This window comes from Anabrus simplex, chromosome 4, assembly GCF_040414725.1.
Source record: "Anabrus simplex isolate iqAnaSimp1 chromosome 4, ASM4041472v1, whole genome shotgun sequence".
Taxonomy (NCBI): domain Eukaryota; kingdom Metazoa; phylum Arthropoda; class Insecta; order Orthoptera; family Tettigoniidae; genus Anabrus; species Anabrus simplex.
Window position 1 is genome coordinate 111,382,517 of NC_090268.1, and position 25,421 is coordinate 111,407,937.

The 25,421-nt window shown below is 37.4% G+C and overlaps 1 protein-coding gene across 5 annotated transcripts in view; it reads right to left on the reverse strand.

Annotated features, from left to right (window-relative positions):
* The window catches only part of Gint3 (GDI interacting protein 3), a 132,475-nt gene that overhangs the window by 106,450 nt on the left and 604 nt on the right, over positions 1-25,421 (reverse strand). For 4 of the 5 annotated variants that reach the window (XR_010859780.2, XR_010859781.2, XM_067145167.2 and 1 more), the window contains exon 2: positions 13,046-13,416. Coding sequence is in view for 3 of the 5 variants with exons in the window: in XM_067145167.2 (XP_067001268.2) it covers positions 13,046-13,293 (248 nt within the window). In the remaining 2 variants the exon portion in view is untranslated. Of the gene's footprint in view, positions 1-13,045; positions 13,417-14,417; positions 14,545-25,421 lie in introns of all 5 variants that reach the window. The other variant, XM_067145166.2, reaches the window with a different exon arrangement.

Sequence of the window (25,421 nt, forward strand, 5' to 3'; positions counted from 1 at the left end):
TTGAAGAGATTTGAAGTAAAATAAAGTTAAAAATAACAATGAATGTTTGAAAATACAATGTGATGAGATACAATAGTGGAAGTATTAACAAAATTAACATTAGAAGGCTGCTAAAATAAGTACAATGGATAAAACAACAGATTGTTATACAACAAGTAGTAAGATTGCATAAAAGTAAAGTTGATAGTCATGGCGGTTATAATTAGACGATGGCGAAAAATCTTATATAATCAAAGTAAAGAGGAGAGAATAAAAGTCAAAGTTAGTCGAGAGATCCAAAGTTCATCATCTCGAACATAGTAAGATTATTAATAACATCAACGGACTCTGTCTTTGGCATCGCTATGTTGATGATACCATAGCTATCATTGATAAACAAATCAACAACAGCAATAACATACTATCATTCCTCAACAACTTAGATAATAATATTAAATTCACTAAAGAAGATGAGTTCAATAACTCTTTGAACTTCTTAGATATCAAAATCACACGAGCATTGAACAAATTCGACTTCCAAATATACAGAAAACCCACCTTTTCTCCAACAACCATAAAAAATGATTCTTTACATCCCAACTCACATAAAAAAGCCACTTATCACAGTTTAATATATAGAGCATTAAAGATCCCTATGTCCTCTACTAATTTAAAGAAAGAATTACTATTCATCAAGGAAATAGCTAAATTCAATGGATTTAACACGAGTATGATTGATAAAATCATCAATAAAACCAAACTGAAACTAGCTACCAATTTAACCCCATTAAAACCCGTCAAACCAAAATACGCTAAATTCACGTTCACTAACCATAGCATTTACCCGATAACCAATTCATTAATGAAGCACGAAATAAAAATAACCTACACAACAAAAAACACTAATCGTAATTTATTCTTCAATCACAACTCTATCAACATCACAGACAATAGTTACTCTGGATCAGGAATATACAGATTGAAATGCTCTACATGTAATTTTTCTTATGTTGGCCAAACTGGCCGCAGCTTCTCTACCAGATATGCCGAGCATTACAATGCCCAAAGACACAACAAATTCTCCGCAATGGCCAACCATATGAGGGACACCGGGCATAAATTCACCACAATAGAACAAGACCTCCATATCCTAAAAAGAGTCGATAAAAGCAAACTCATGACAGAATATGAAAACTTATTTATTTTCCTCGACCAACATTTTAATAAAGATAAAAATCTAAACGACACTATTGATAAAAAAGCCCCTTGTATGAACAGATTCTTATTTTATTACGAGAATCAACTTCCCTCACCAACAAATTCTTAAAAATCTTCAACCTCACATCAATTAGAGTTCCCACCTCCCCTACAGCTAATATACCCCCCTCCCTTCCCCCCGCCGCTAGTACCTCTAATTCAAATACAACCAATAAACCCATAGCCACACCCACCGGAACATCGCTCCCTCCAATAGCCTTACACCGTTACAACACGCGCAGTAATACACTCTCTTCCTTCCCTCCCACCAATAGCAGCCCCCCTCCAATAGTTACGTCAACGCAAACAGATCCCCCTCCAGCACAAAACTTCAGTTATAACACACGTAGCAAGAAGTCTACGGTTGCAAATTCTTCTAACTCATAATATTACAAGCTATCTTTGTCACCATCAAATGGTAAGTGCATACGATTCTACTTCAATATTTTTCAAATATCTTTTCACACAATCAACTCTACGTTTCTTGCTTCCATTTACAGATTCCACTTTTATATGCTTTTTCAACTAGAATATCTACAAACTCACAATTTACAACATTTGAACATCACTTCAAATTTTGAGATGGTCCATAGTGATCCTATTTGAAACTGTTCTTCAACTTCTATTCACCAACTTCATATCCTCAACGTGTTCTACAACTTCAACATATGCATCTGACTTTCGTCTTTTATCTTCAAGATCATGATGAACTTTGGATCTCTCGACTAACTTTAACTTTTATTCTCTCCTCTTTACTTTGATTATATAAGATTTTTCGCCATCGTCTAATTATAACCGCCATGACTATCAACTTTACTTTTATGCAATCTTACTACTTGTTGTATAACAATCTGTTGTTTTATCCATTGTACTTATTTTAGCAGCCTTCTAATGTTAATTTTGTTAATACTTCCACTATTGTATCTCATCACATTGTATTTTCAAACCATCATTGTTATTTTTAACTTTATTTTACTTCAAATCTCTTCAAGATTTTTAAAATTCATTTCATTACTACATGTTATTTAGACGCCTATTTTTAATTTAAGGTTAAGACTATGGCTGATGATGCCTTCAGGGAAGGCGAAACATGTCCCATTATTAGCTAACAAATTTATGTAAATCATCCAAGACGATTTTGTATTGATTAGGTGGTCTAATAAATAACTTAATGTTATTATTTCAATCAAGGTTGAACAAACCTGTCTGATCTGGACTGTTATTCCTCATCCACCCTAGAGCCTGGATCTTGTGCTTTTTGACTTTCATCTGTTTGGCCCAATGAAGGATGCTCTCCACGGGAAGCACTACGTGGATGATGGGGAAGTTATCGATGCAGCACGGAGTTGGCTCCGGCATCGACCAGTTGAGTGGTACCATGCAGGCATACAGGCATTACGGTGGCGTAAGGCCGTAACCTGAACGGAGATTATGTTGAAAAATAGGGTATTGTCGCAAAACGATTGGGGAATAACATGGTGTATTTGAATCCTCAAAAAAACAACCGGCTTTTAGGAAAAAGAAAGCGTTGCATTATATACTTAACTCTCTTTGTAGATACAAATCATGTGGATATCCACAACAAACATTTCTACAGGTTCAATTGTTTTAAAGAAATGTGTAACTGCCAGGAGTGAGTGTACATTAGTTTACTTTTCAACTACCCAAATCTGAATACTGGAATATTGGAATTTGACTTCCTCTTGAACTTTATTACAAGTTATGAATCTCATTATAAAACCGTATTGGATTTCAGAATAAGAAGTTATTATATTAATAAAACCACCTTTCCAATACACAATAGTCCTTTATATTTAGGATAAAACCACTGATAGAAATTACAAGTAGGACATGTTTCGCTCTATCTTAGTGATCATCATCAGCTAAAGATAACTTGATCCAGTGTGGATCACGGCCCTGATCCTGGTATATAACAAATTTTAACAATTTAAATTGTTAAAATTCATATTTTATCAATGCAATATTAGACGATTTTTCGTTATATACCAGGATCAGGGCCTGACCCACCATGGATCAAGTTATCTTTAGCTCTCCTCTTGAACTTCTTTCCCCAACCTTGTCCAGAAGGTTCTCTTTACTATGCAGCCCTGACGATTTAAACAAAGGGATGTTACTACAAACCAGGTCTGTCCAAACCAATTGAGTGTGTCTAACAGATATCACATCTATAATTGGGAGCAACTAACCAACCCTTAAGCAACAAATGAAGATCAAGTAGCAAGAGTCTACAGATGTCTTGGCTAACGTGTGTACACTCAAGTACTAACATTTAGGCCCTTTATAGGCCTTGCTTCTCTACTGACTTTCATGAGGTAAGTTATTCCCAGGACTCATTTTCATACCAGCTCCTTCAATTGCTATGTACGAAACAATAACTTGCTCCTCAAACATTTGCTCAATATTACCCAACATTACCTGTGTAAGCAATCATTTGCTGTTGAATCTTGTCATAATTTTCTAATGATGCTGTCTAATGCAGTGTTGAACAACACTACTGAACATATATTATCTAGCTGGATCCCTCTATCTGTTTTAAATGAATCATATTTTTTGTCTTCTCTCATGACATAATATAGGCATTTGCTGTATATATATTTAATTGTAGTTGGAATTGCATTCGACAGTAATAATCCATATTTATTTCCTTCGAACAGTGCAGTGTCAGAGGCCCTTTCTGATCTATAAAAGCAATTATCATATATTCACTAAATTCCTCTCTCTTTTCCATCATTTGTCTAGCAGCAAATATTAAATCTATCCTTGATCTCGTAAATATACAAATCGGTTGTTCCTCTCTTATACTGAATTCTACTTTGTTTTAAGTCTCTTCGAAAATTATTTTTCATAGAGCTTACAACAATGGCTTAGTAATGCAATGCCTCTATACCAGTAATTTCTACATTGAGCCTTTTACCCACCATAAAGACTGCAGTAACTGCTACATTTTTCTTGTCTTCAGGTATCCTTTTCTTCTTCCAAACAATTTTTAGTATTCTACAGTGTGAGAGCTTCCGCGGCTCAGGTGGCAGCGTGCCGGCCTCTCACCGCTGGGTTCCGTGGTTCAAATCCCAATCACTCCATGTGAGAATTGTGCTGGACAAAGCAGAGGCGGACAGGTTTTTCTCCGGGTACTCCGGCAACACTCTACAATATTATTTAATTTCATCAGTCAGTCATTAAGCATTGCCTCAGAGGAGCGCGACAGGCTTCGGCAGCCGGCACAATTCCTATCCTCGCCACTAGGTGGGGGCTTCATTCATTCCATTCCTGACCCAGTTGAATGACTGGAAACAGGCTGTGGATTTTTATTTTCTGCAGTGCGAGCCTCAGTCAAGTTGCTGGTTATTCTCTGTGCCGTGTCTAAATGAATGGATGATGCAATAGTTGCTTGAACCATATAGCTTACCCAGTAATGTCATGGTCTCAGCCAGTCTACGACAAGCTTCTGTCAAGAACAGTCACACATGTGAATGCTAATGCTGTTGCATCCAGACTGATGAATATTTCAAAAACTAAAATAGACAAAGAACAGACACGAGCTGTGAAGAATGAACTGTACATAAAGAGGTCCCGTGTAAAACCACACCCAGTCTACTCACGTGACTTCTGCATTGAGGAACTTGATAAAGGTAAACAAAGCCGCTGGCTTTGATGGCATATATCCAGAGTTTTTAAAGCCATCGGATCAAAAACAAAGATGTGGCTTATTGGATCGTTCAATGAAATTCTGAAAACTGAAAAATTACCGAAGCTTTTCAAACTGGCTAAGATAATTGCCATCCTGAAACCGGGAAAAGACGGAACTGATGCTTCTCATTATCAACCAATATCACTACTCACCATGACCTATAAGCTACTAGAAAGGCTTATTCTAAATCGCATTCAAGAGGCCATTGATCAAATCATCCCGATCGAACAAGGTGGCTCTAGGAAACATCGGAGTTGCTGCGACCAGGTCTTAACATTGACAACTGTAGTAGAAGCTGGATTTCAACGAGATCTCAAATCAGCTGCTGCAGTTTTCGTGGATGTTACAGCAGCTTACGACACTGTATGGAGGGAGGGCTTGATATCCAAATTTAATGAAATCATCCCATGTCAAAAGTTGACACTTTTAATGAACAACATGCTTGCTGACAGGTGCTTTAAGGTGTTCTGAATGGGCAAGCTAGCAGGTGGCGGATTCTAAACAATGGCCTACCTCAGGGATCAGTTCTGGCCCCCATTTTGTTTAACTTGTATATCTATGATATGCCTCACACAGATTCCATGAAAATCCAGTATCCAGACGACCTAGCATTAATATTATTCAGAGTAAAAATTTCATGAACTGTGAGAATGTTCTAACTAGTGATCTGGCGAAACTGAATGATTACTTCCACAAGTGGAGACTTCAACCCAACCCAAACAAGACAGGTTACTGCATTCCATCCAAATAATAAAGAAGCCCAAAGGAAGCTACATGTGACTTTTGACGGAATCAAAGTGCCCCATAACTACAATCCTATATATCTTGGAATCACTCTGGATTGGTCCTTGGCATTCAAACAACAGTGCATCAAGTTATCAAGGAAACTTAGCTCAAGAGTGAATCTACTCCGCAAGATTGCCGAAAGCAGCTGGGGTGCAGACGCTAATACTCTACGTTCTGCTACACTCACTCTTGTGTATTCTGCTGGTGAATATTGTGCCCCTGTATGGGAAAACAGCACTCATACCACTAAGACTGATGTGCTACTCAATGAGACCATGAGGGTTATCACTGGTATTGTTAGATCTACTCCCACACAGTGGCTACCAGTCCTTGCCAATATCGCTCCGCAAGATCTAACGACGAAAGCAGCTAAGGTAAGCTTGCTCAAGAAGATCACTTCTCATAAGAACTCTCCGTTGTATGATGCCCTGCAAGATCCACCAACAACACGTTTGAAATCACGCAAGCCACCCTGGGTTGATTTATAAGGTATCAATTCTTTCGACATGACGTACAAGTGGCAACAACATTGGAACGAACATCCACCCAACAATGCTCACCTGGTTGAAGATCCTACAAAGAAAGAGGGATTCCAACTACCACACCAAACCTGGTTGAAGCTGAACCGCATTAGAACGGGTCAAGGGAGGTGTGGTCACACCTTAAAGAAATGCGGTTTCCGTACATCTGCTGCCCGTGACTGTGGAGTGGAGGACCAAACAATATAATACATTGTTCAGGAGTGCCCACTTCGTGCATTTGACGGTGGTCTGAAGACTCTACACCAAGTGACACCATGTGCTCTGGAATGGTTGTCAAATTTGGATATTTCCATTTAATTATTCGTAAACTTTTGTGTACTTGTACAACCATACGATATATATATATATTGTTTCTTATACAGCAGTAACTGATCAGTTTAATGCATTTCATGGGCTGCTGATTAACACATTGAACATAGTGCCACATACAGAGCCTGAGCATGCTCGGGCTTGATTTCCTTAACTAATAAATCATCACACGCTGGAAATAAGTCAGTTTGTCTTCTGGTAAACATGAATGACAGCATTATAGTTCCTTATACTGCTGTTAGATTAAACTACTATTCTTGCAAGATAGAATACAAATGTTTAATTTCAAGAACAGTGAACGTGTGTTCTGCACGCTTTGTTTTCCCACTTGTTCCTACAGTGGCATCACGGTATCTTGATTCTTTGAGCAATAGGGCAACAGAAACCCTGATAAACTGGAATGCATAATCCGAACTGGGTGATAGCAATGACAATGATGAATCCCTACTTTCAGTCTGTAATTCAGGTAATACATACCCAATTATGATGATAATAACAGTACGCCTCTCTGCTTACCCAAATGTCTTGAACTTCATCACACAAAGTTAAAATGTTCTTAATTGTACAGTAAAAAATGTATTAACATTACCAATCATATTTTGTGTTTTAGATGAAATGAAATGGCGTATGGCTTTTAGTGCTGGGAGTGTCCGAGGACATATATGAAAAAATTAATTATGTGCATGATTTGAAATAAATGGAAAAAAATAAAAAGCTCAAAAGCATGATAAATATATTGGCCCCCTTTCATATTTCAATGTTGAAAATAAAAGAAATAACTGGGTTCAGTACTGAGACAGATAATTACAGCTTAGGATGAAATAATAATAATAATAATAATAATAATAATAATAATAATAATAATAATAATAATAATAATTTAGCTCAAAAAGTATCACAGTTATAAAGCCTCAAAATATGGCTCAAATGCTCAGTATACAGCAGTTAACACATTACAAATATGCCAGTGTTCAAAGTGGTAAGAGTGGAAAAGCATATTTTTGTGTGCTGTAAATTTTAAAATGCAATTCGTACCAGAATTTTGAAGATTTGAATAGCAGAGAGTGAACTGGAATATCATCACATGCTACAATGCTTGTCTACAGGCTGAGGGAGAGCATTTTCAGTATTTGTTTTTCTATCTAATTTTCTTCAATTGGTTTTATGTCACACCGACACATTTTCTGTCTGATTATCCATACTTCAAAGTTGAAGGGTATTTTTACAGGGGGTATGGGAATGGTATGATAGCGACCATGCTCTCATTTACTGACAAATGGCATGCAAGAAGGACGACAACCCTTGCGAGACTTGCCCTGTACACAGCCAATGAATTCCGATAGTCCTGCTTCTTTAACCCAATCACTGCCAAACTCGTATATAATGTAATTATTAAATTAATGTAGTAATGGTCCACCTTTCAATACTTTAATATGTAATATTCTAAATTACATTAATTAGGGACTAGTTTCGGCCTGGGCTGGCCATCTTCAGCCTTAATGTAAAACACCTAATAACTAAACAAATGTACATGTACACAATCGACATAAAAACAAATATATACAAAGTGACATTAAAAACTGGGATGGAATATGAATAAATTTGAAAATGAACTAGGTTCTAACATCTTGAGTATGTTCATCATTGAGAATAATTTCAAGTATTAATTTATATACACAGAACTGTTAGTTCTAATACTGCTGATCATTTCAATAGGAACTGGTAAATGTTGATCCTGTAGTTTGTCATCAAATCTATATGTGTGGTGTTAGCTATATAGCTCATATAGTGTCATAGCTAGTAATGTAAATTCATTTGTTCGGAGTTCACCTTAGATCCTGGTTTTCACCGTTTTGATTTTGTAATGCCTTAGTTTTGTTTTGGAGGCAATTCCTTTATTAACCTTTTGTGTAAATGTAAATTTTAATTTTCCTCCGAGTTGCCTCCAGTAATTCCGCGTCAATTTAGTGTACACCTGTTGAGCAATGCGTCCTTCACTGATGTGTATTAGGAGAGGACTGCCCCTCTATAGGCCTCTGCGCTAAATTTATTTCTGTTGTTTCCTTTCCTTGTAACATTTTTCAACTTGCCTTGTAAGATGTTTATAATTATGTCATATATTCCTGGTTAAATTTTCATTGGAAATTTTAACGTCGAAGTTATGCTCACCTATTTAAATGTAACTGTAATATTGTGTACATATTTACTTTTCTGAAGAACCACCGATAGGAACCGCGTGGTTCGATTTACCCTTTTTCTTAATTGATGGTGTTATCCTTTTAATTGGTGTTCTTTATACCTTGTTTAAATTCTATATGTTGAGTAAAGTCAGACAAAGGGTTAATGTTCTCACGTTTCTTTCCCTACAACGTCACGTAAGATCTCGTCCTCTGTAGGGTTTCCTGGCCTGATTCCCATACATCCCTTCTCTAGTTGTCATGCTGGTTATCCTGCTTTGCCATGTGTTGTTGAAATTTAAAATGTTTTTCCGGGTGTATCATCGGCTGACGTTATTCCTTCAGGTTTGTTATTTTGGATTATTAAATCATTACGTGTTTTATATGTACCTTGTATTATGTGCTCCCTTCTGTTTTAGGGGGGGTTACAATTTTCATGAACTCCGACACTTTTAGAGATCATTCAATATATGCTAATGATTCTTGAGTGTATTTTAAGCCTGTAGGCTATTCGATGTATTTCAAGCCAATTTTGAATTATATTCCAGTTATATTATCGTTAAAAGAGTAGTTGTGAAAGTGCTCCTTCCTTGAAAAAAGAAAAAAAACCCTGGCCACGAGGACTCGCTTGGTCAAGACAACATGGCAGTGAAAAGGTTAAATACTGTAATTTCTATTGTGATTTCATCCACTCCTGGAATTTTCTTAATCTTTATTTGTAATAAAAGATTTTCTACTTCTGTAAGTCTTCAGTTTCAAAGCCATCCACTTATTATTTGTCTTCCTGCAAAGTTTCAGCTAATTTTTCTTACTACAATGTCTTCTTTGCCATAGAAATGTTCTTTTGAGCTGCTTTGCTTTTTCCAGTCCTATTCTTAAACTAGTGTCACCAAGCTTTATTCCTCTTCTTTACAGCTTCAGCTATTCTTTAATTTTACCACGGTGTCTTTTTTGTGGGATTTTAATAAAAGTCTGCTTCAACTTTCCCCATCCTTCTCTCTTTCCTTCAATTTTCAGCTTTTAATTTTGGTTTCCCTCTTCCTACCACCATTTCCTATCTTGAGGTTTTGTAATATTCCCACAAATAATCTATGATCAACAAAATTGACACCTTTTAGATATATTTGGATTCTTCAATTACAATTATGTAATTTATTATTGATTTATGTTCAAAATTCCAGCGTTATCTAGTGAATTACACACTCTTTTCTGATACCAATCATTTCCATTGACTCTTCTATTCTTCAGATATTTAACTCCCTTTGCGTATTTTTAAGCATTTCTTCATGTTTCTTCATATACTTCTTACTTCTACATTAAAATTTCCTGTAATCACTGTTTTATCAGTTTTTACAGTATCTTCCAGTTGCATTATAAGCTGTTTCTTTTCTTAAAATCTACATCCTGTTTGGGAAGCATATACTTTATTGATGTCAGCTGTACTTCCTTCCACCATTACCTTTTGCTCACATTAAGAACGTCATATGTTAGTTCTTCCGCCAATATTTCTGCCACCTCGTTTCTTCTTTTTGTCCCTACTGACCACTACATTTTTAAAAACTTTTATCTACTATTTTTACTTTCACTTTGTCATCACCTGTGTGATTTCTTGGATTTTAGCATTTCTTTCTCGTGACACCATATCTATAGTTCCAATACACATATCGGCTCATCGATTTCCCAAACTAATTTCCGTCAGGGCATGATAAGCACAGTGGTTTCGCTGCTGGGTTTCTGCCCAGAAAGGCTGAGTTTTCAAGCCTAGACGATCCCTAGTTGGAACTTTCCCCTGATTAAACATGTGCATAAGGAAGGCCACCTGGTTTAAAAGCCCTAGCCAAAACTAAAATGAGCCTTGATGGCTTCAACAACCACTAAATTACCTGGTATAAGAAGAAGCTGAATGGTTGGCATCATGACCCTTGATCCAGAGGGCTATGGGTTCGATTCCAGGCTGAACAGGGGATTTTAACTGCATATATTTTAATTCCTGTGTCTTGGTGAGCGAGTGCTTTTGTTTTGTCTTAATACGCATCTCTTAATTTACACACCACGGAAACACGCAAAAGGAAATACATCCCTGCACATAGGGTGGGTGGCAGGAAAGGCATCAGCCGTAAACTGGGCTAAACTGACTCCTAGTGTTCACCGCAAAAAGCTGGGGAAAAGCGAAGAAGATGATGATGATGATTTCCCTCCAAACTGTACAGTACAGTATTTTTTACCAGAGAAAAATATACTCTAAAGTTATACTACACAGCGCAAGTTTCCCGAAAGTCAATTCTCTTGCAGGTTACAATGTAGCCAGCAATAATAAGAACAAAGCACGACTGCTGTAGCCGCTATTTGACATTAAAATCCGCAATTTACATTCTGAATAACCACAAAACCTTATTCAATATATTTTATGCTAAACTTATGAAAGACAATTGCTGTGACACTATGAATACATCCACACTGTGTTAACAAAGAACTCTGCAAGAACAATGCCAAAATACTAGGTAGTTTTAAACTGCTTTGTGGTCCAACCTAATGGAGAAACATAACTGTGGAAACTAACTGGTATGAAACAGAATTACGAATATCTTTAAGTTTTTTGGAAATAAATCTAATTACTTGTTACAGCCAAGAACACTTATAACTGGGAAAAGCCTGGGAATGGATCCATTACTAATCATTAAAATGAAACAAATTACACACTATTCAGTTTGTTTCTTTTGTGGTGGTATTACTAAATTGTAATCTGCTTCATTGTGAAAAGTTACTTAAGAAGCACTGTGCAGGAAACACAATGCATGGACCTCTAATTAACAAATTTTAATGTTAACATTGATGATTTCACGGCCCGTACTTGTAGACATGATGTGGGCTTTTGGGCTTATGCCATGTCAAGAAAACAAGATGAAACTCTCTGTGTTTCACAGAGAACTTTACTCCGCACCTTCAGAAGAAAACCTTGACTGTTCACGAGGAAGACTTCTACAATAATGAGAGTTTGAATTAAGGATTCTTTACCATTAGAGCTGTAGTGGTACGCTCATTCATCACCAGGTGGCTCGATGTGTGCTGGCACCGCGTTCCAAGCGGCAACTGATCACAACATTAAGCTCCAATTAAGATGTTCATCATAGACCTACCGTGTGTGTGAGAAGTAACAGAGATGACATCAGATGAATCAGGGACGAATGTGGTGGAAGAAATAAACACTAAAACTAAAATAAAATGCACACCAGGATAGAATACAATGGAGCTGAAGAATGGAAAGAAAGTGTGTGGAGAAAACCAGAGGATAATGACAATAATTGGTGTGGGAGGGAGGGGGGCACAACTGGTGTACACACGTTATAAAAGTATGACAATACATAGCTTGGAATGAACCATCTGGTGATGATGAATGTACGAATTTGGAAAACACCGAAACGAAATAACAATAGAGAAACGACAGGGAAGAGAACTACCTACGTAAATCCTTAATGGCTGGCAACTGCGTATTACTAAATTGATAGCCAGTGTCCCTGTTGAAATTGTTAGGATTTTTACATATTTCCTTCCCACACCATCCATCATCATCATTATCTGGTTTTCTCCACACACTTTCTTTTCATTCTTCACTCTGTTCTATTCTATCCTGGTGCCTTTCGTTGCATTTTATTTTATTAGCGCCTATTTATTTTTTCCTCCACATTCGTCCCTGATTCGTCTGATGTCCTGTCACCTCTCATGCATACACGGTGTGACAGAACATCTTAATTGGAGCTTAATGTTATAGTCAGCTCCCGCTTGGAGTGCGGTGTCAGCATACAGCAAGCCAATGCTAAAAAGAGAAAAATGTTCCACCATTTCAATACAATAATACTGTTGCACAAATCAGTGTTATTGTATTGAAAAGGTGGAACATTTTTATCTTTTTAGCATTGGAACTATTAGTTCAATAGGATCAGTGACGAAGTTTTTAACTTTAAATACAGCAAGCCACCTGGTGACGAATGAGTGTACCACTACAACTCCAACAGTAAAGCATTCTTAAATTCAAACCCTCATTGTTGTAGAAGTCTTCCTTGTGAACAGTCAAGATTTTCTTCTGCTGATGCAGAGCAAAGATCTCTGCAAAATGTAGAGTTTCACCTTGTTTTCTTGACACGGCATAAGCCCGAACGCCCACATCATGTCTAAAAATAATGTTATTATGCTGACTAGTAGAAATAACAGAAGTCAACCAGAATAAAAATCTACCTTACATGTAATTTTCTTTATATAATGATTTCATACAAGATATCAGCTCTTACGTATTGAAAGCAGCATGATCGTGATGCCGCTGACCACCGAGTCGTGCTAGAGCTGCAGCAGCTGCTGCCTGCTTTGCTTCATTAGAATGTGGAGTGGAACGTACTGGAACAGGAACTGGTTCCTTACGACTTGAGGTGGAACAGCTTGACCGGCTCGAATCATCTGCCAGCTTATAGCCAGGACCAGCCATTTTAAACTTAGCTTCTATCTTCTTCTTTTGAAAATATTTTTTGATTTTCTCAGCCATTTTCAATAACTTTTGAACAGAATTCAAGAGAAAACCACTGAAATTATATTCTTGGTGAATGTTCTTTCGGGAGCTTAAGAAGGGAGACGCTCTTCCGTAACTCTTCAATAGCTTTTGAAGTAGCTGAAAATAGAAAAAAGAATACATTATTTAGGACCACAGGAGAAAGGAATAAGTAACATCAGTAGAATAATTATGAGTCAAGCTCCAATGACATAGGAATAAAGGGAAAGGTTATGACTGACTGTAAAATTAAGTGACTAGCCTATATTAGTAGTTTGTTACATGTTATCTTCTAGTAGTGACAAGTATGTTAGATTTCATCCAGAGAACACACATAAGAACTTATAACATAAGCAGATAAAGAATTGATCCATTATAGAATAAAGCAGTATTTCTCTATCACAACACAACAGTCTATACCCAGGCTCTGGATTGAATCCTACAATGCAATAAGATATTGACTAACTACCACTTTAATGAAATTGGCAAATATTTTTTAAACCTAAGGGTTGTAATTATTTTCTATAAAGACCAAGTCTAAAATTCACAAGGAAAGATAATGAACTTGGTTCAAGCTTGGATATAACGGAAGTAATCTGTGAAAATACTTCAGCAGTTTAACTTGGAAAATAAAATTACATAAATTTATTTATGATAACATGCCAGCCCCCTAGTATAAGGCTAGCATGTCTGCATCTAATCCAGAAAAGCTGTGAAAATTCTGGATAGTCCAAATAGGTTAATAGGATTGAGGACTGGGACAGAGATCATTCAATCTTTTGATAACTGAGGGACTGAACACCATGAGAGGCAGTGGACTCAGTCAAGGAAAAAGTCAGGCAATATGGCAGAGGATGTCATTACTGCCCATATGACATTCTAGTAGCCTTCTAGCTGGACAGCAGTTGTCTAAGCAGGCCAAAACTCTTAAAAGGCTGTATAACCATAGGATTTTGGTTTGCGTTTCTGACAATTGCAATAACTTTCATATGATCGCTTCATTTTAGAGATGCACTCTATCTGATCCCCACACGTGTTAAGGACTATAAAAGAAAATGTGTTACTGTGAGGCCTGTTCAAAAACATAACCAAATTATGAAAATAATGCATCACGGACTCACCTGCAGACTGGTTAACTTTATCTCCTGTGAAGTACTCCCCTCCTGTCACAATGTAACACTCCCAAAGCTTTTTCCACTCATGGAAGCAGTCTTCGTAGGCAATTTGGGAAATCATATCTAGTTCCATCTGCAATTCCAGTTTGATTTCTTCAACTGACTGAAATTGTTATCCTTTCAGCGCAAATTTTGGTTTAGTGTAAGAGGGCCAAGAGCCCGAACTTCACCACTTAATCTACTTCTTCTTCTACCGTTTTTCCCCACACCCGAGGGGTCGCAAGTGTGAACTGCGTGGCACGTGGATTTAGCCCTGTTTTACGGCCCGATGCCTTTCCTGACACCAACCCTATGTGGAGGGATGTAATCACTATTGCGTGTTTCTGTGGTGGTTGGTAGTGTGGTCTGTTGTCTGAGTATGAGGAGGAAAGTGTTGGGACACATACAGTCAGTCCCCAAGCCAGAAGAATTAATCAGATGGGATTAAAATCCCTGACTCAGCTGGGAATCAAACTCAGGACCCTGTGAAAGGAAGGCCACAATGCTGAACATTCAGCCAAGGAGTTGGACAAGTAATATACTGAGATTAATGAAAATAAATTACAGTAAATAGAAGAAGTGCAGCTAGAGCCAGGTCAGGTGAGAAGGGCAGTGGTGGCTGGTGATTATTCTGTAGGTAGTGTCAGCAAATTTAAAATTTGTTAACAAATCTTTCAAAGTTATAAGTACAGACACTTAACCTATCTTGTAAGTTATATGAAATAACATTATTATTTTAACCATGCTATTGTACATGAGCATTCTTTACATGAAGTGTAACTGAAACAATTTATAAATTGAAAAACTAATATAAATATTTATTCTAATCCACAAACATATTTCTTAAAATTCCAGTTTTAAGAACATTCCTGAACAAATTCACAACCTCAGTAAAAAAGAAAAAAGTGATGAAGAAAATATATGTTGGGCCTACTAACAGAAGGCATTTATTTCAAAACCTCAAACGGCACCTTCATATGAACTAACAGGAACCGTACTGAAAGTAGCATGTACTTGCCTAACATAGGATAAAATAATCATAGCTATCGCCAAAATCCATGCTCACACCAACACTTGGTCGCAATTCAGTTGCCATGAAACTAAAATTTACAAAATGCCTTACCTTCAACTTCAAGGCTAATTTACCCAGATATACATGTATGGAAGGGATATCCGCTGCACCCTATATTGTTACACACAAAAATAATTTAACGATGCTATTCATAAACACACAAAATAAACACCAGAAAAGTTAGCAATTTTGATAGTTTGTGCTAAAAGTTAGCCATTTTGATACTTTGTGCTCGCATTCTGGTAAGTAAAGGTAACTGCGTCTCCAACTTACATGAATGAAACAGATCAAAATTCATTGCAAAAATCCTAGATTGTTACGTTACAAATAGAGAATGATGTACAGGTATTTCTGTTGCTATTATGAGTTTAAAAAATCAGTCTCTAGATGTCTATTTAACATGAGAGAACGAAGAATATGTTGTCGTTAATGGATACAGTGACAACATCGCTATATTGTTTACATTGGGTGTTGTCTATGTTGCACTTGCCACATGCTGTACTCTAGTCACCTAACGGTTGAAATAGAAAGCAGTCTTGACATGCTTGTTAGATACTGCATTCTAGTGGATGTAATTGAAGTGTTTTGTCACACGACCATTGGCACACTCTCAGCCCTTAACAACACATATAATACCCACAAAACTCAAGCCAAATGTCTTCTGTACAGTGTCTTATGTTCGGAAGCAGTGCCCATGGGATCTGGCTCACAAACTGACAAGCGCTGCCAGAGCGCAATGTACGATTGTGCGCACATTGAAATGAAGGAGAAATAATTTATGCATATACTTTGGCTTATAAATCTCATACTTTGACCCGTAATGCCTCAACACAACTAGCTAAGCTATAGGAAATTGACAAGTATTGGAAGGTGGGAATCTCCTTATAACTTAACCTTAGTTGCATATATTTTCTCGAAATTAAATATAAACGGTTCCTGAGAGGAAAATAATCTCATATTCTTTATTACAATGGTAGTGCCATGGTATGCCGGCACTACCTCACTACCCCTGGAGAAGCATAGTTGTATTCACGTTGCATGGACTGGTGCACTGTCATAGAAGCAGCTGCAAGAGTTGTTTCTCCACAAGCCTGGTGTTTTTCTATGGACATTTTCTCTCCAATGTCTGAAGATAATGCCAGCAGTTCACCGCCTGACTCTTGGGTGGGGAATTCATATTGCACAACACTGTTATAATGAAAAAGACCATCAACAACACTTTCACACTCGACCTAACCTGGAGCACTTTCTTTCCACATCAATGTTATGAAGCACTTTTATCTTCCATCATTTGAAATAACTGTTAAAAGTTTTCCCCAGTTTGAAGCAGAAGTGTATTTTAATACACTACTGTGTAATTTTCAGACATCTCAACAATAGCAACACGTACTTAACACACTCGCAAACAGCTGCTGAGTGGTAACTAGCGTACTTGTTTCAGAAATGCATAGCAAATGGCTAGTTAGATAGGAAGGATACGGGGCCAATGACCTTAGATGTTAGGCCCCTTTAAACAACAAGTAGCAGCATCACCATCACCATCATCATCATCATCTAGGAAGGATACTATTATACGCTTCACTTACCAGAAACCACTAAGAATTCACATTTGCACAAAATTTTCAAATCCATTTATTCATATATTAGTTTTAACAGACTGAAGAACCTAACAGTTATAAATTGACTGAAATGAAACTGAAAAAAAAAGGCTTCAAATATCACAACAACAACAAAAAACAATGAATTTTCAAAGTTTGGTTATTTTTTGAACAGGCCTTGTACTGTATTTTGGAAGGAAATTACTGGGTGAAATTAAATGTGAGTAATAGTTATGAAGGAAAGTAGTTTACAAACTTAATATGGTAGAAGTGTAACACAAGACTTACATTTACATTTATGTAGACAGGAAAATATGCAGTTTTTTTTTTTTTTAAACTATGGCTACAAAGCAAGTACTGTAATATCATCAGAAGGATTTACAAGAGATACTTGATGACAGGGAATGCTATCATAAGGAGCCATACTCTCACTATCAATCCCCATTGTTCATATCTTAATTATAGGCTAAGAACTGGACACAGGTTCATTAATCCTCAAGTGACACAAGTGACAGGAGCAGTCTGATATGATACACAGAGGGCCAGTCAATAAATTCAAGTAATATGGCTGAGAAAACTGTCACACTAACCTTGTGACACTCCAATATCTTTACAAGTAATATATGACATGCTTAGCCCGTATTGTCAACTCTAACCTTTTTGCAGAAAAATGCTCAATTAGACTGGGAATTCTTTATCTTTTCATAAGTCTGATGCATTGCAGCCTAATTGCAGAACAAACAAAAAGGCAAACACGATCTCCAGCCATTTTATAATTATTCTGATAAGCCCAGCCAAATTGTAAAATGTTATTTCTCTTCTTGTCCATAGATTTCAGGAATGGAGTGTATTCCACTTCTGGAATTATTAAAAACTGGTTTCCACGCCATGAAATACAGTATTCAACTGCACTGAACTCAGGTAATATATCTGACAACCTATTTCTTTTTTTAGAGAGGCAATATCAAAGCAGTCACCATTCAGCATTCGGTGGACAAGGTTTTCAAATGTGCTGCTGTAAACTGGCTAAAAATCAGTGCCGAGCAAGAATATCAATCTACTTGTTTCAAAAATAATATCCAGTACAACCTAAAATGTCATTTTAGTTAACATGTGTTAAAAAGTAGTCCTTGAAGGAAATAATTTCAGAATTCACTATTATTACTATAAATTTCCATTTAAAAACATTAAGCCTACATACTATTCTTAATTCAGACTGTGTTATATTCATCTTCTTCCTAACTATAGAATGTGTTTCAAAATGTAACCTAGGCATGTAGTATAAGTGATGATTGTTCAATGGTTTAAGTGTCCTTTAATTAATAACAATGCAAGTTACATTCTTGATTAGTTTCAATTAAAACCTGTCATTTGCTCATCATTTTGTTGTTTTGAATTTAATTTCCTTAACTCTTTACTGAATATTTTACATTTTTGTGTAGTACTTCATCATAATATTAAATATAATACTGCTTTCAAAGAAATTGTTAAGAGGTTAAGCCTTTTTACACTGTCATTTACATGCGACTGCGTTTTAGAATTGGGCTGCAATGCATCAGGTTTATTATAAAAAAGCCAAGAATTTCCAGTCTAACTGAGTAATCAACATTTTTTTTCTATAAACAGGGTGTTGATTATAAAAAGGCTACAGGCTACATGTCTACAGCAACTCAAAATTTACATGGTCTTAATGTATCATTTGACGACAAAATGGTGACGTGAAATCCATTTGATACAGCTCATCGTTTTTCTAGTATAAAAGAATTTTATGTTTGCTGACACAGGTTAAGAAAGAAAAATCATGACTAGTAGTTCAGTGTTGGTTCTATGCTGCTAGTCACTAAATGCACCCCATTAATGGGTTAATGTACTATAAAAACCTCTTCTATTTTAAGATGGAACAAAGCCAGAAGAGGATAGCAGAATGCTAGGAGAGGATGACAAAGGATATGAAAGACAGCTGGAAGAAGACTGAATATGGCCAGAAGAAGACTGAATATGGCCAATAGAAGACAGAAGGCAACCAGAAGAAGATTGAAGACTGAAGGAAAACAAACAGAAGATGATGGAAAATGGCCAGGAGACGGAAGCAGAAAAGAAGGTCGAAGACGGACAGAGAAAGATCAAGGATGGTTTCCATGATATAAAGCACATTCTTCAGGTCAACACACTGCCTCAAAGATCTTGTCCAGAAGACTACAAGTTCTGTTCCAGGAAGGAAAGCAAGCTTGACATTCCCTGCCGAAGGACTACTGTGGAGTTCGTGGGAAACTGGAGCTGTGACACTTGGATGGGAACACATGATCATCAGCATCGTCATACGCTGGTCGCCGCTGGCTTGCTGGGATCTCCACCAGCAAGAACGCCATTTGATAGAGAGCTCTCCCAGGAAGTATCGAAGGGAAGCTACGACAGGGTTGGCATCTAACAATATTCTTTCTTATGAATATCGCACAATAGGGTTGTCCTGAACTAGCACCAATAGGTGGCGTGCGTGTACTACTCAGACTGCACCATTCCACCCTCATTTGTTTCAGGGCTTGATGGTTAGGATATCACCGCAATTTAATGCATTACATGACTCATAAATAGTATTGTGGTATCCTGAGATTCAATAAACATGCTGGATTTCTGTTGTGTGCCATTGTGAAAAAAACGAGGTAGGCCCTATGCCATTTTCGTTCCATCAGTTTCCGAAAGATGTGAAACTTAGAAAACAGTGGATAGATTCAATCAGAAGGAAGAATCTGAAAGTTAGCCAGATTACGAGAATGATAAGAGTCTGTTCAGCACTTTTTAGGAGCGATGATTACAGCTCAGCTATGGTTACCATGCTTGCCAACCCATGCTCCCAAGTTGAGAGCCCTAGGTGTCCCTTTTAGTCACCTTTTACAGCAGGCAGGGATACCATTGATGTTATACTACCGACCCTGCCCATTGGGAGATTGTAGCAGTATAAGTACAGATTATTAAAACAGGAACCGACTTCAAAGTATTCTGATATTAGGCAGGGTAACGGCAGTGATTTACTTTTGACAATATAGATATCTAACCCTTTTACAGATGGTCTCAGATCTCAGTTGTGTCAAATTATGGTAAGATATTCCATCAATTTTTTCAGACAATATACGTGTATAAATCATTTCTTCCTCTCATTATATTTGAAGTGCAATGAATGTCAATCATCAATCAAGTGTGTTTAAATATGAGAATAAAGTCTGATAATCTGCTCCTACATTGGTAGTGGTAGGGGGAGTAGATACTGCATTAAAATCCAGCAGAGGTAGCTGGCTTGCTGAAGAATAGAAATAATGCAATCAAATTTTGCTTTACATCGCACCGACACAGATAGGTCTTGTGGTGACGATGGGATAGGAAAGGCCTAGAAATGAGAAGGAAATAGCCGTGGCATTAATTAAGGTACAGCCGTAGTATTTGCCTGGTGTGAAAATGGGAAACCACTGAAAACCATCTTCAGGGCTGCCGACAGCAGGGTTTGAATCCACTATGTCCCGGATGCAAGCTTACAGCTACGCGCCCCTAACCACACGGCCAACTCGCCCGGTGAAGAATAGAAAGAAGTCTATGCAACACTCTATGTCCTGTTGTATGATGTTGGCATGTCGAAGATCTCTGATGACAAATTCAGAGCTTACCCAACAACATTAATTTAAAAAATAGGTCACTCAACAGAGTTCCAGTTTCTCTGCCATTTGGCAAAGTAAAATGGAATGTCTGAACGAACTGGCATGAAGGCAGCCTAAAAAACACGAAATAAAAATGTCAGCACATGGTAGATGATGCAATACGATTATTATTTGAAATTAGGTTAATTTATTAGGCTGTGTAAAGTACAAATAGTACCTGCCAAGGAGTTGAATAGAGAACAAAAATGACGAACCAGACACCAATAAAAACCAAACCCACAATCTTTGGACTTCAAGTTTAATGCTCTATTTCAAGTACAATAGAATTTGTGAAAGCTAAAAATTTTTTTGTTTTTTTTCCTACTGGATTAACATCGTACTAACACATCAAAGGTTTTCCGTGACGGAAGGATGGGTAGAGAGCAACCATAGCCTTTATTAAGGTACAGCCCTAATATTTGCCTGGCGTGAAAATGGGAAACATGAAAAATCATCTTCAGGCCTGCTGATGGTGGGATTAGAACCCACCATCTCCCGAATGCAAGCTCACAGTTTCACAACCCTAACTGCACAGCCAACTTGCTCGGTAATATTCTATTACAATGGCACACAGCAAGTAAGTAGTACCCCCTACAGTCGCACTGCCAATAGTGAACTCTTGCTCAGTTCCCTGTCAACAGAACAAGAATGACAGAGGCCAACGCAGTTCTATCAGGAGAGCATCAGATGTTGTGAGTTCATTTTCCACAGAAGTGTCCAGTTGGCATTTTTGCTCTGTACTTCTCTATGGCATTATGTACTCACCCTGAGCTAATAAGCTGAAAGTTTATTACAAATGAAATGTGTTTGTGAGGCTTGTTCCATTATTATTTATCATATCAGACAGCGAACCTGGCCAGGGTTGTGTGCTATGGAATGGAGTAGACTGAAATGTTGTGTTGGACAGCGATGAATAATCCGAGTCTCTAAAGGGGACAACGGCTTTAGGAGGAGGAGGAACTCCTTTAGTTGGTTGCTGGTCCCCTAAATGGAGGAAATGCCATTGAAATCCAGCAGGCAGAGTCTGTTCCCCAGGTTAGCAGTGGTAGCAAAAGGCATCTGTTCTCCATGTTAGGCTGAGCGTCATGAAAACCTGGCAGTTGGTATAAAATGCCTTTAGGTGTAGCAAGGCCACTGTAACAATAGCCTATATGAAGAGTCAGACTGGATCAGGACAAAGAGAGCTAAGGAGTACCCCAGAAGTGACACATATCTCTTGTGTCTCCAAGGAGATGTGAGAAGGGATGGAGGTTAATGATCTACTGCCCAAATCAGGTGTTTCCTGGATAACGGTGAAAGAAGAGGAAAAAGAGGATATCAGATTAACTTTTTAACATTGTGATGAAAATCAGAAACAGGGTTGGTTTTACTAAAAATTCACTACACCTAGCCAATACACAAAGGTCCAATAGGCAGTAAACTCAGAACGACATAGGCTATATTACATAATGGAGGAGGACATTTCTTTTGAAATAAATCAAAAAACTACCATAAAGCCAAATGTAGCACTCGACAATTGCCAAACCTGATACTTACTCATGATGCATGAGGAGAATGTTAGTAGACTGAAAAAACAAGAAAAATTGAAGAATATTAATTGGAAACAACTGATTTTTATCTCTAGACATTACAGTCCCTTGTAAAATTATGATGGTCATGTCCAGCATTTCAGGCGATTAAATCTCCTACCAGAAAAAAAAAAAAAGTCTCAAAAACCAGATGACTTCATTTCTGTACTAAGAGTTGAAACTTGGTTTCTTACAAGTTTTAATAACACGCACAGGGAGAGGAATGAGTTAGCTGGAAAATTTATAATGTCCAATAACGGACCATTTATATTGGTATCATAAATTTACTAATTCGGGACAAGTATTTCAGGTTCCCTATGGGAATCAACATCTATATCATAACTATAGGGTTCACCCTGCAAGGACAGTAACCACTAGGTAGCGCACATGACTTGCCTATTATTTGTGTAATACTTAGGTTATCCACTAGTAGCGCTGAGGCAAGTAGAATGACACTGCTGCCAACTGCTGGTTGTTGAACTACAAGCTGTTTGTGTTGGTTCGTTGTTGGTTAGTTTGATATGGCTGTGCGCGTTGAATGTCATATTGAGGTTACCAAGTTTTCAAGCGATTTCAAAGAGAACCAGGCTAATTTTATTCAGTTCCTTGAAGGACATAATTTACTTAATATTAACATCACTAGGAATTGCGGCAAGTGCAGACACAGTGTCAAATTATGTGGCAAAGGCAAACTAATTGTTTTTAGGTGCCGTTGCCGCCTTAATAGTGGGAAAGAGTGCAGGTGGTACGAGAGTGGGAGGAAGAACACCTTCTTTGGTGACTCCAAACTTTCCCTATTTTGTGTCCTTTGGTGCAATCTGCCCAAACCCATCATTTCTTTCGTCAAGCATGAATTATGTTTCTCCTAACACAACTGTCGAATGGTGTAGTTTTTGTCCAGGGTGTGTGCGCGTTGCTTGGGTAGACGCCAATAAGCAGAAAATTGGTGGTCCAGGACTATGTATTGAGGGTCAGTGGGATTTTGGTGGTCTGGAAAGGGGCAACTGCAAAAACTTCTTTTTTTTTCTTGTTGCTCATGTTCAAAGACGAGACAAGCAAACATCATGAAAGATTGGGTGTCGCCACGAAATGTCATAATTTCAGATTGCTGGAAGGCATACAATAGCCTGGAGGACACAGGTTACTTACATTTAAGTGACAACCACTCTATTCAGTTCATTGACAGCCAGAGGAGCGGGCATATGAACAGAGGCACGAGGAGGGTAATGAAATGAAATGGCATATGTCTTTTAGTGCCGGGAGTGTCCGAGGACATGTTTGGCTCGCCAGGTGCAGGTCTTTTGATTTGGCGCCCGTAGGCGACCTACGTGTCGTGATGAAGATGAAATGATGATGAAGATACACCCAGCCCTTGTGCCAGCGAAATGAACCAATGATGGTTAAAATCAGGAATCAAACCCGGGACCAAAGGCCAGCAGACTAACCATTTAGCCATGTAGCTGGACAGGAGGGTAAATCAATTGCCAATGCAGTATCAACATTATGAGTGTTAATATTATTTTATGGTGGCGCTTCCGCAAGCGGGCCGGCATTGGTAATCATTAGTAAAGATTGAAAAGGAACGTTTTACAATACCTGGAGTACCAGAGAGGAGAGATCATTCCTCTACGCTTGCTATCCTTAATCCAGACCATAATATCCTTATACATCAATGTAAATATTGTAAACAATTAGTTTTTAAGAATAGTTTTAATATAACATCCACTTCAGAGCTCTGAATTTATGTACCATTACAACCTTAATAGAATGATTATATCATAGTCTTATAGATTTTAAAGTACTGAATAGGTAGTTTTCAATAAATTAATGTAAAAAACATTTTAATAGGCTATATTGAATTTCAATAGGTCTAATAATGAGATTTATCACTTGTAAGAACTATCTGTGTCGGTGCGACAAGCAACTTGAAATATTATGTAACTAGCAGATATCTAGGTTATGATAGCCAGGCGGTCAGTGAAAATGGCTGGTTCTAGGGAGAACACTGCTTAATATATGACAAAATAATCTTTAGCCTTGAAGTCCATATTAGAAACAAATCAACTCTGCTAATGATGCTTTAAAGTAGGCCAAAGGCATGACCTACATAATTACAGGTTGTGATATATTAATAATAATAATAATAATAATAGGAAATGGTCACATCTAATCATGTTTCGAAACTACTAACACCACCACCACCAGTAAGTAATGTAGGATAAAGGATCAGCTCAGTTATATGACCATGATTCATTATGGACTTTTAACAATCTGCTACAAAAAAAAGGAGTGAAAAGATGTTTAGCTCAATAAATCTATGAAGGAAAACCAAACCTATATTTTGACAATGAAAACAGATTGTTCATAACTTTCAGGACAAGAGAAAATGGGTGTTTGGCAATCTTAATGGCACCGTTTTTGAGCATGCATTCCTGAGCTGGAGATTATAGGAAGTTATGTCAGCCACATCCTTTCAGTTATATCTCTCCTCTCTCAGTCAACACACCATGCTTCACACGTATGAGTCACAAACAAGTCCAGTGCTCCCTAATTTTGGGGATCTTGTGAGAACATGAATTCTATAATGGTGATGCGGTTAGCCCTTTTACAGTAGTTAATATTGTAAAAATCATGAAGAAAAATCTTTTCTTCTAGCATCCAGCAAATCTAGACCTGTATTTCATACAGAGGAACACAATTTGCCTAACAGATGTTCACTGCAAATTACACATCTCAGAATCAATCATGGAATACAAGTGTGAGAAGCTGGACACACACATTAATGGATATTACCAGTACAGCCTTAATGACGACTCAACAAATATACCACAGCTGTGCCAAAGGATGTTGATAAGCTACAGAGAGATTTAAAAATCTGCCATTTCCCAAATGATGTAAACTTCTGCATGAAAAGAATACCATCCCAAACAGTATCGAATTGAAGAGATAAAAAGTATAATATAAATAATCGAAAAAATAAAGAGATAAGTTTACATACCAACAGACAATTTTCTACACAATGAAACACAAACAGTAGGCCTATATGG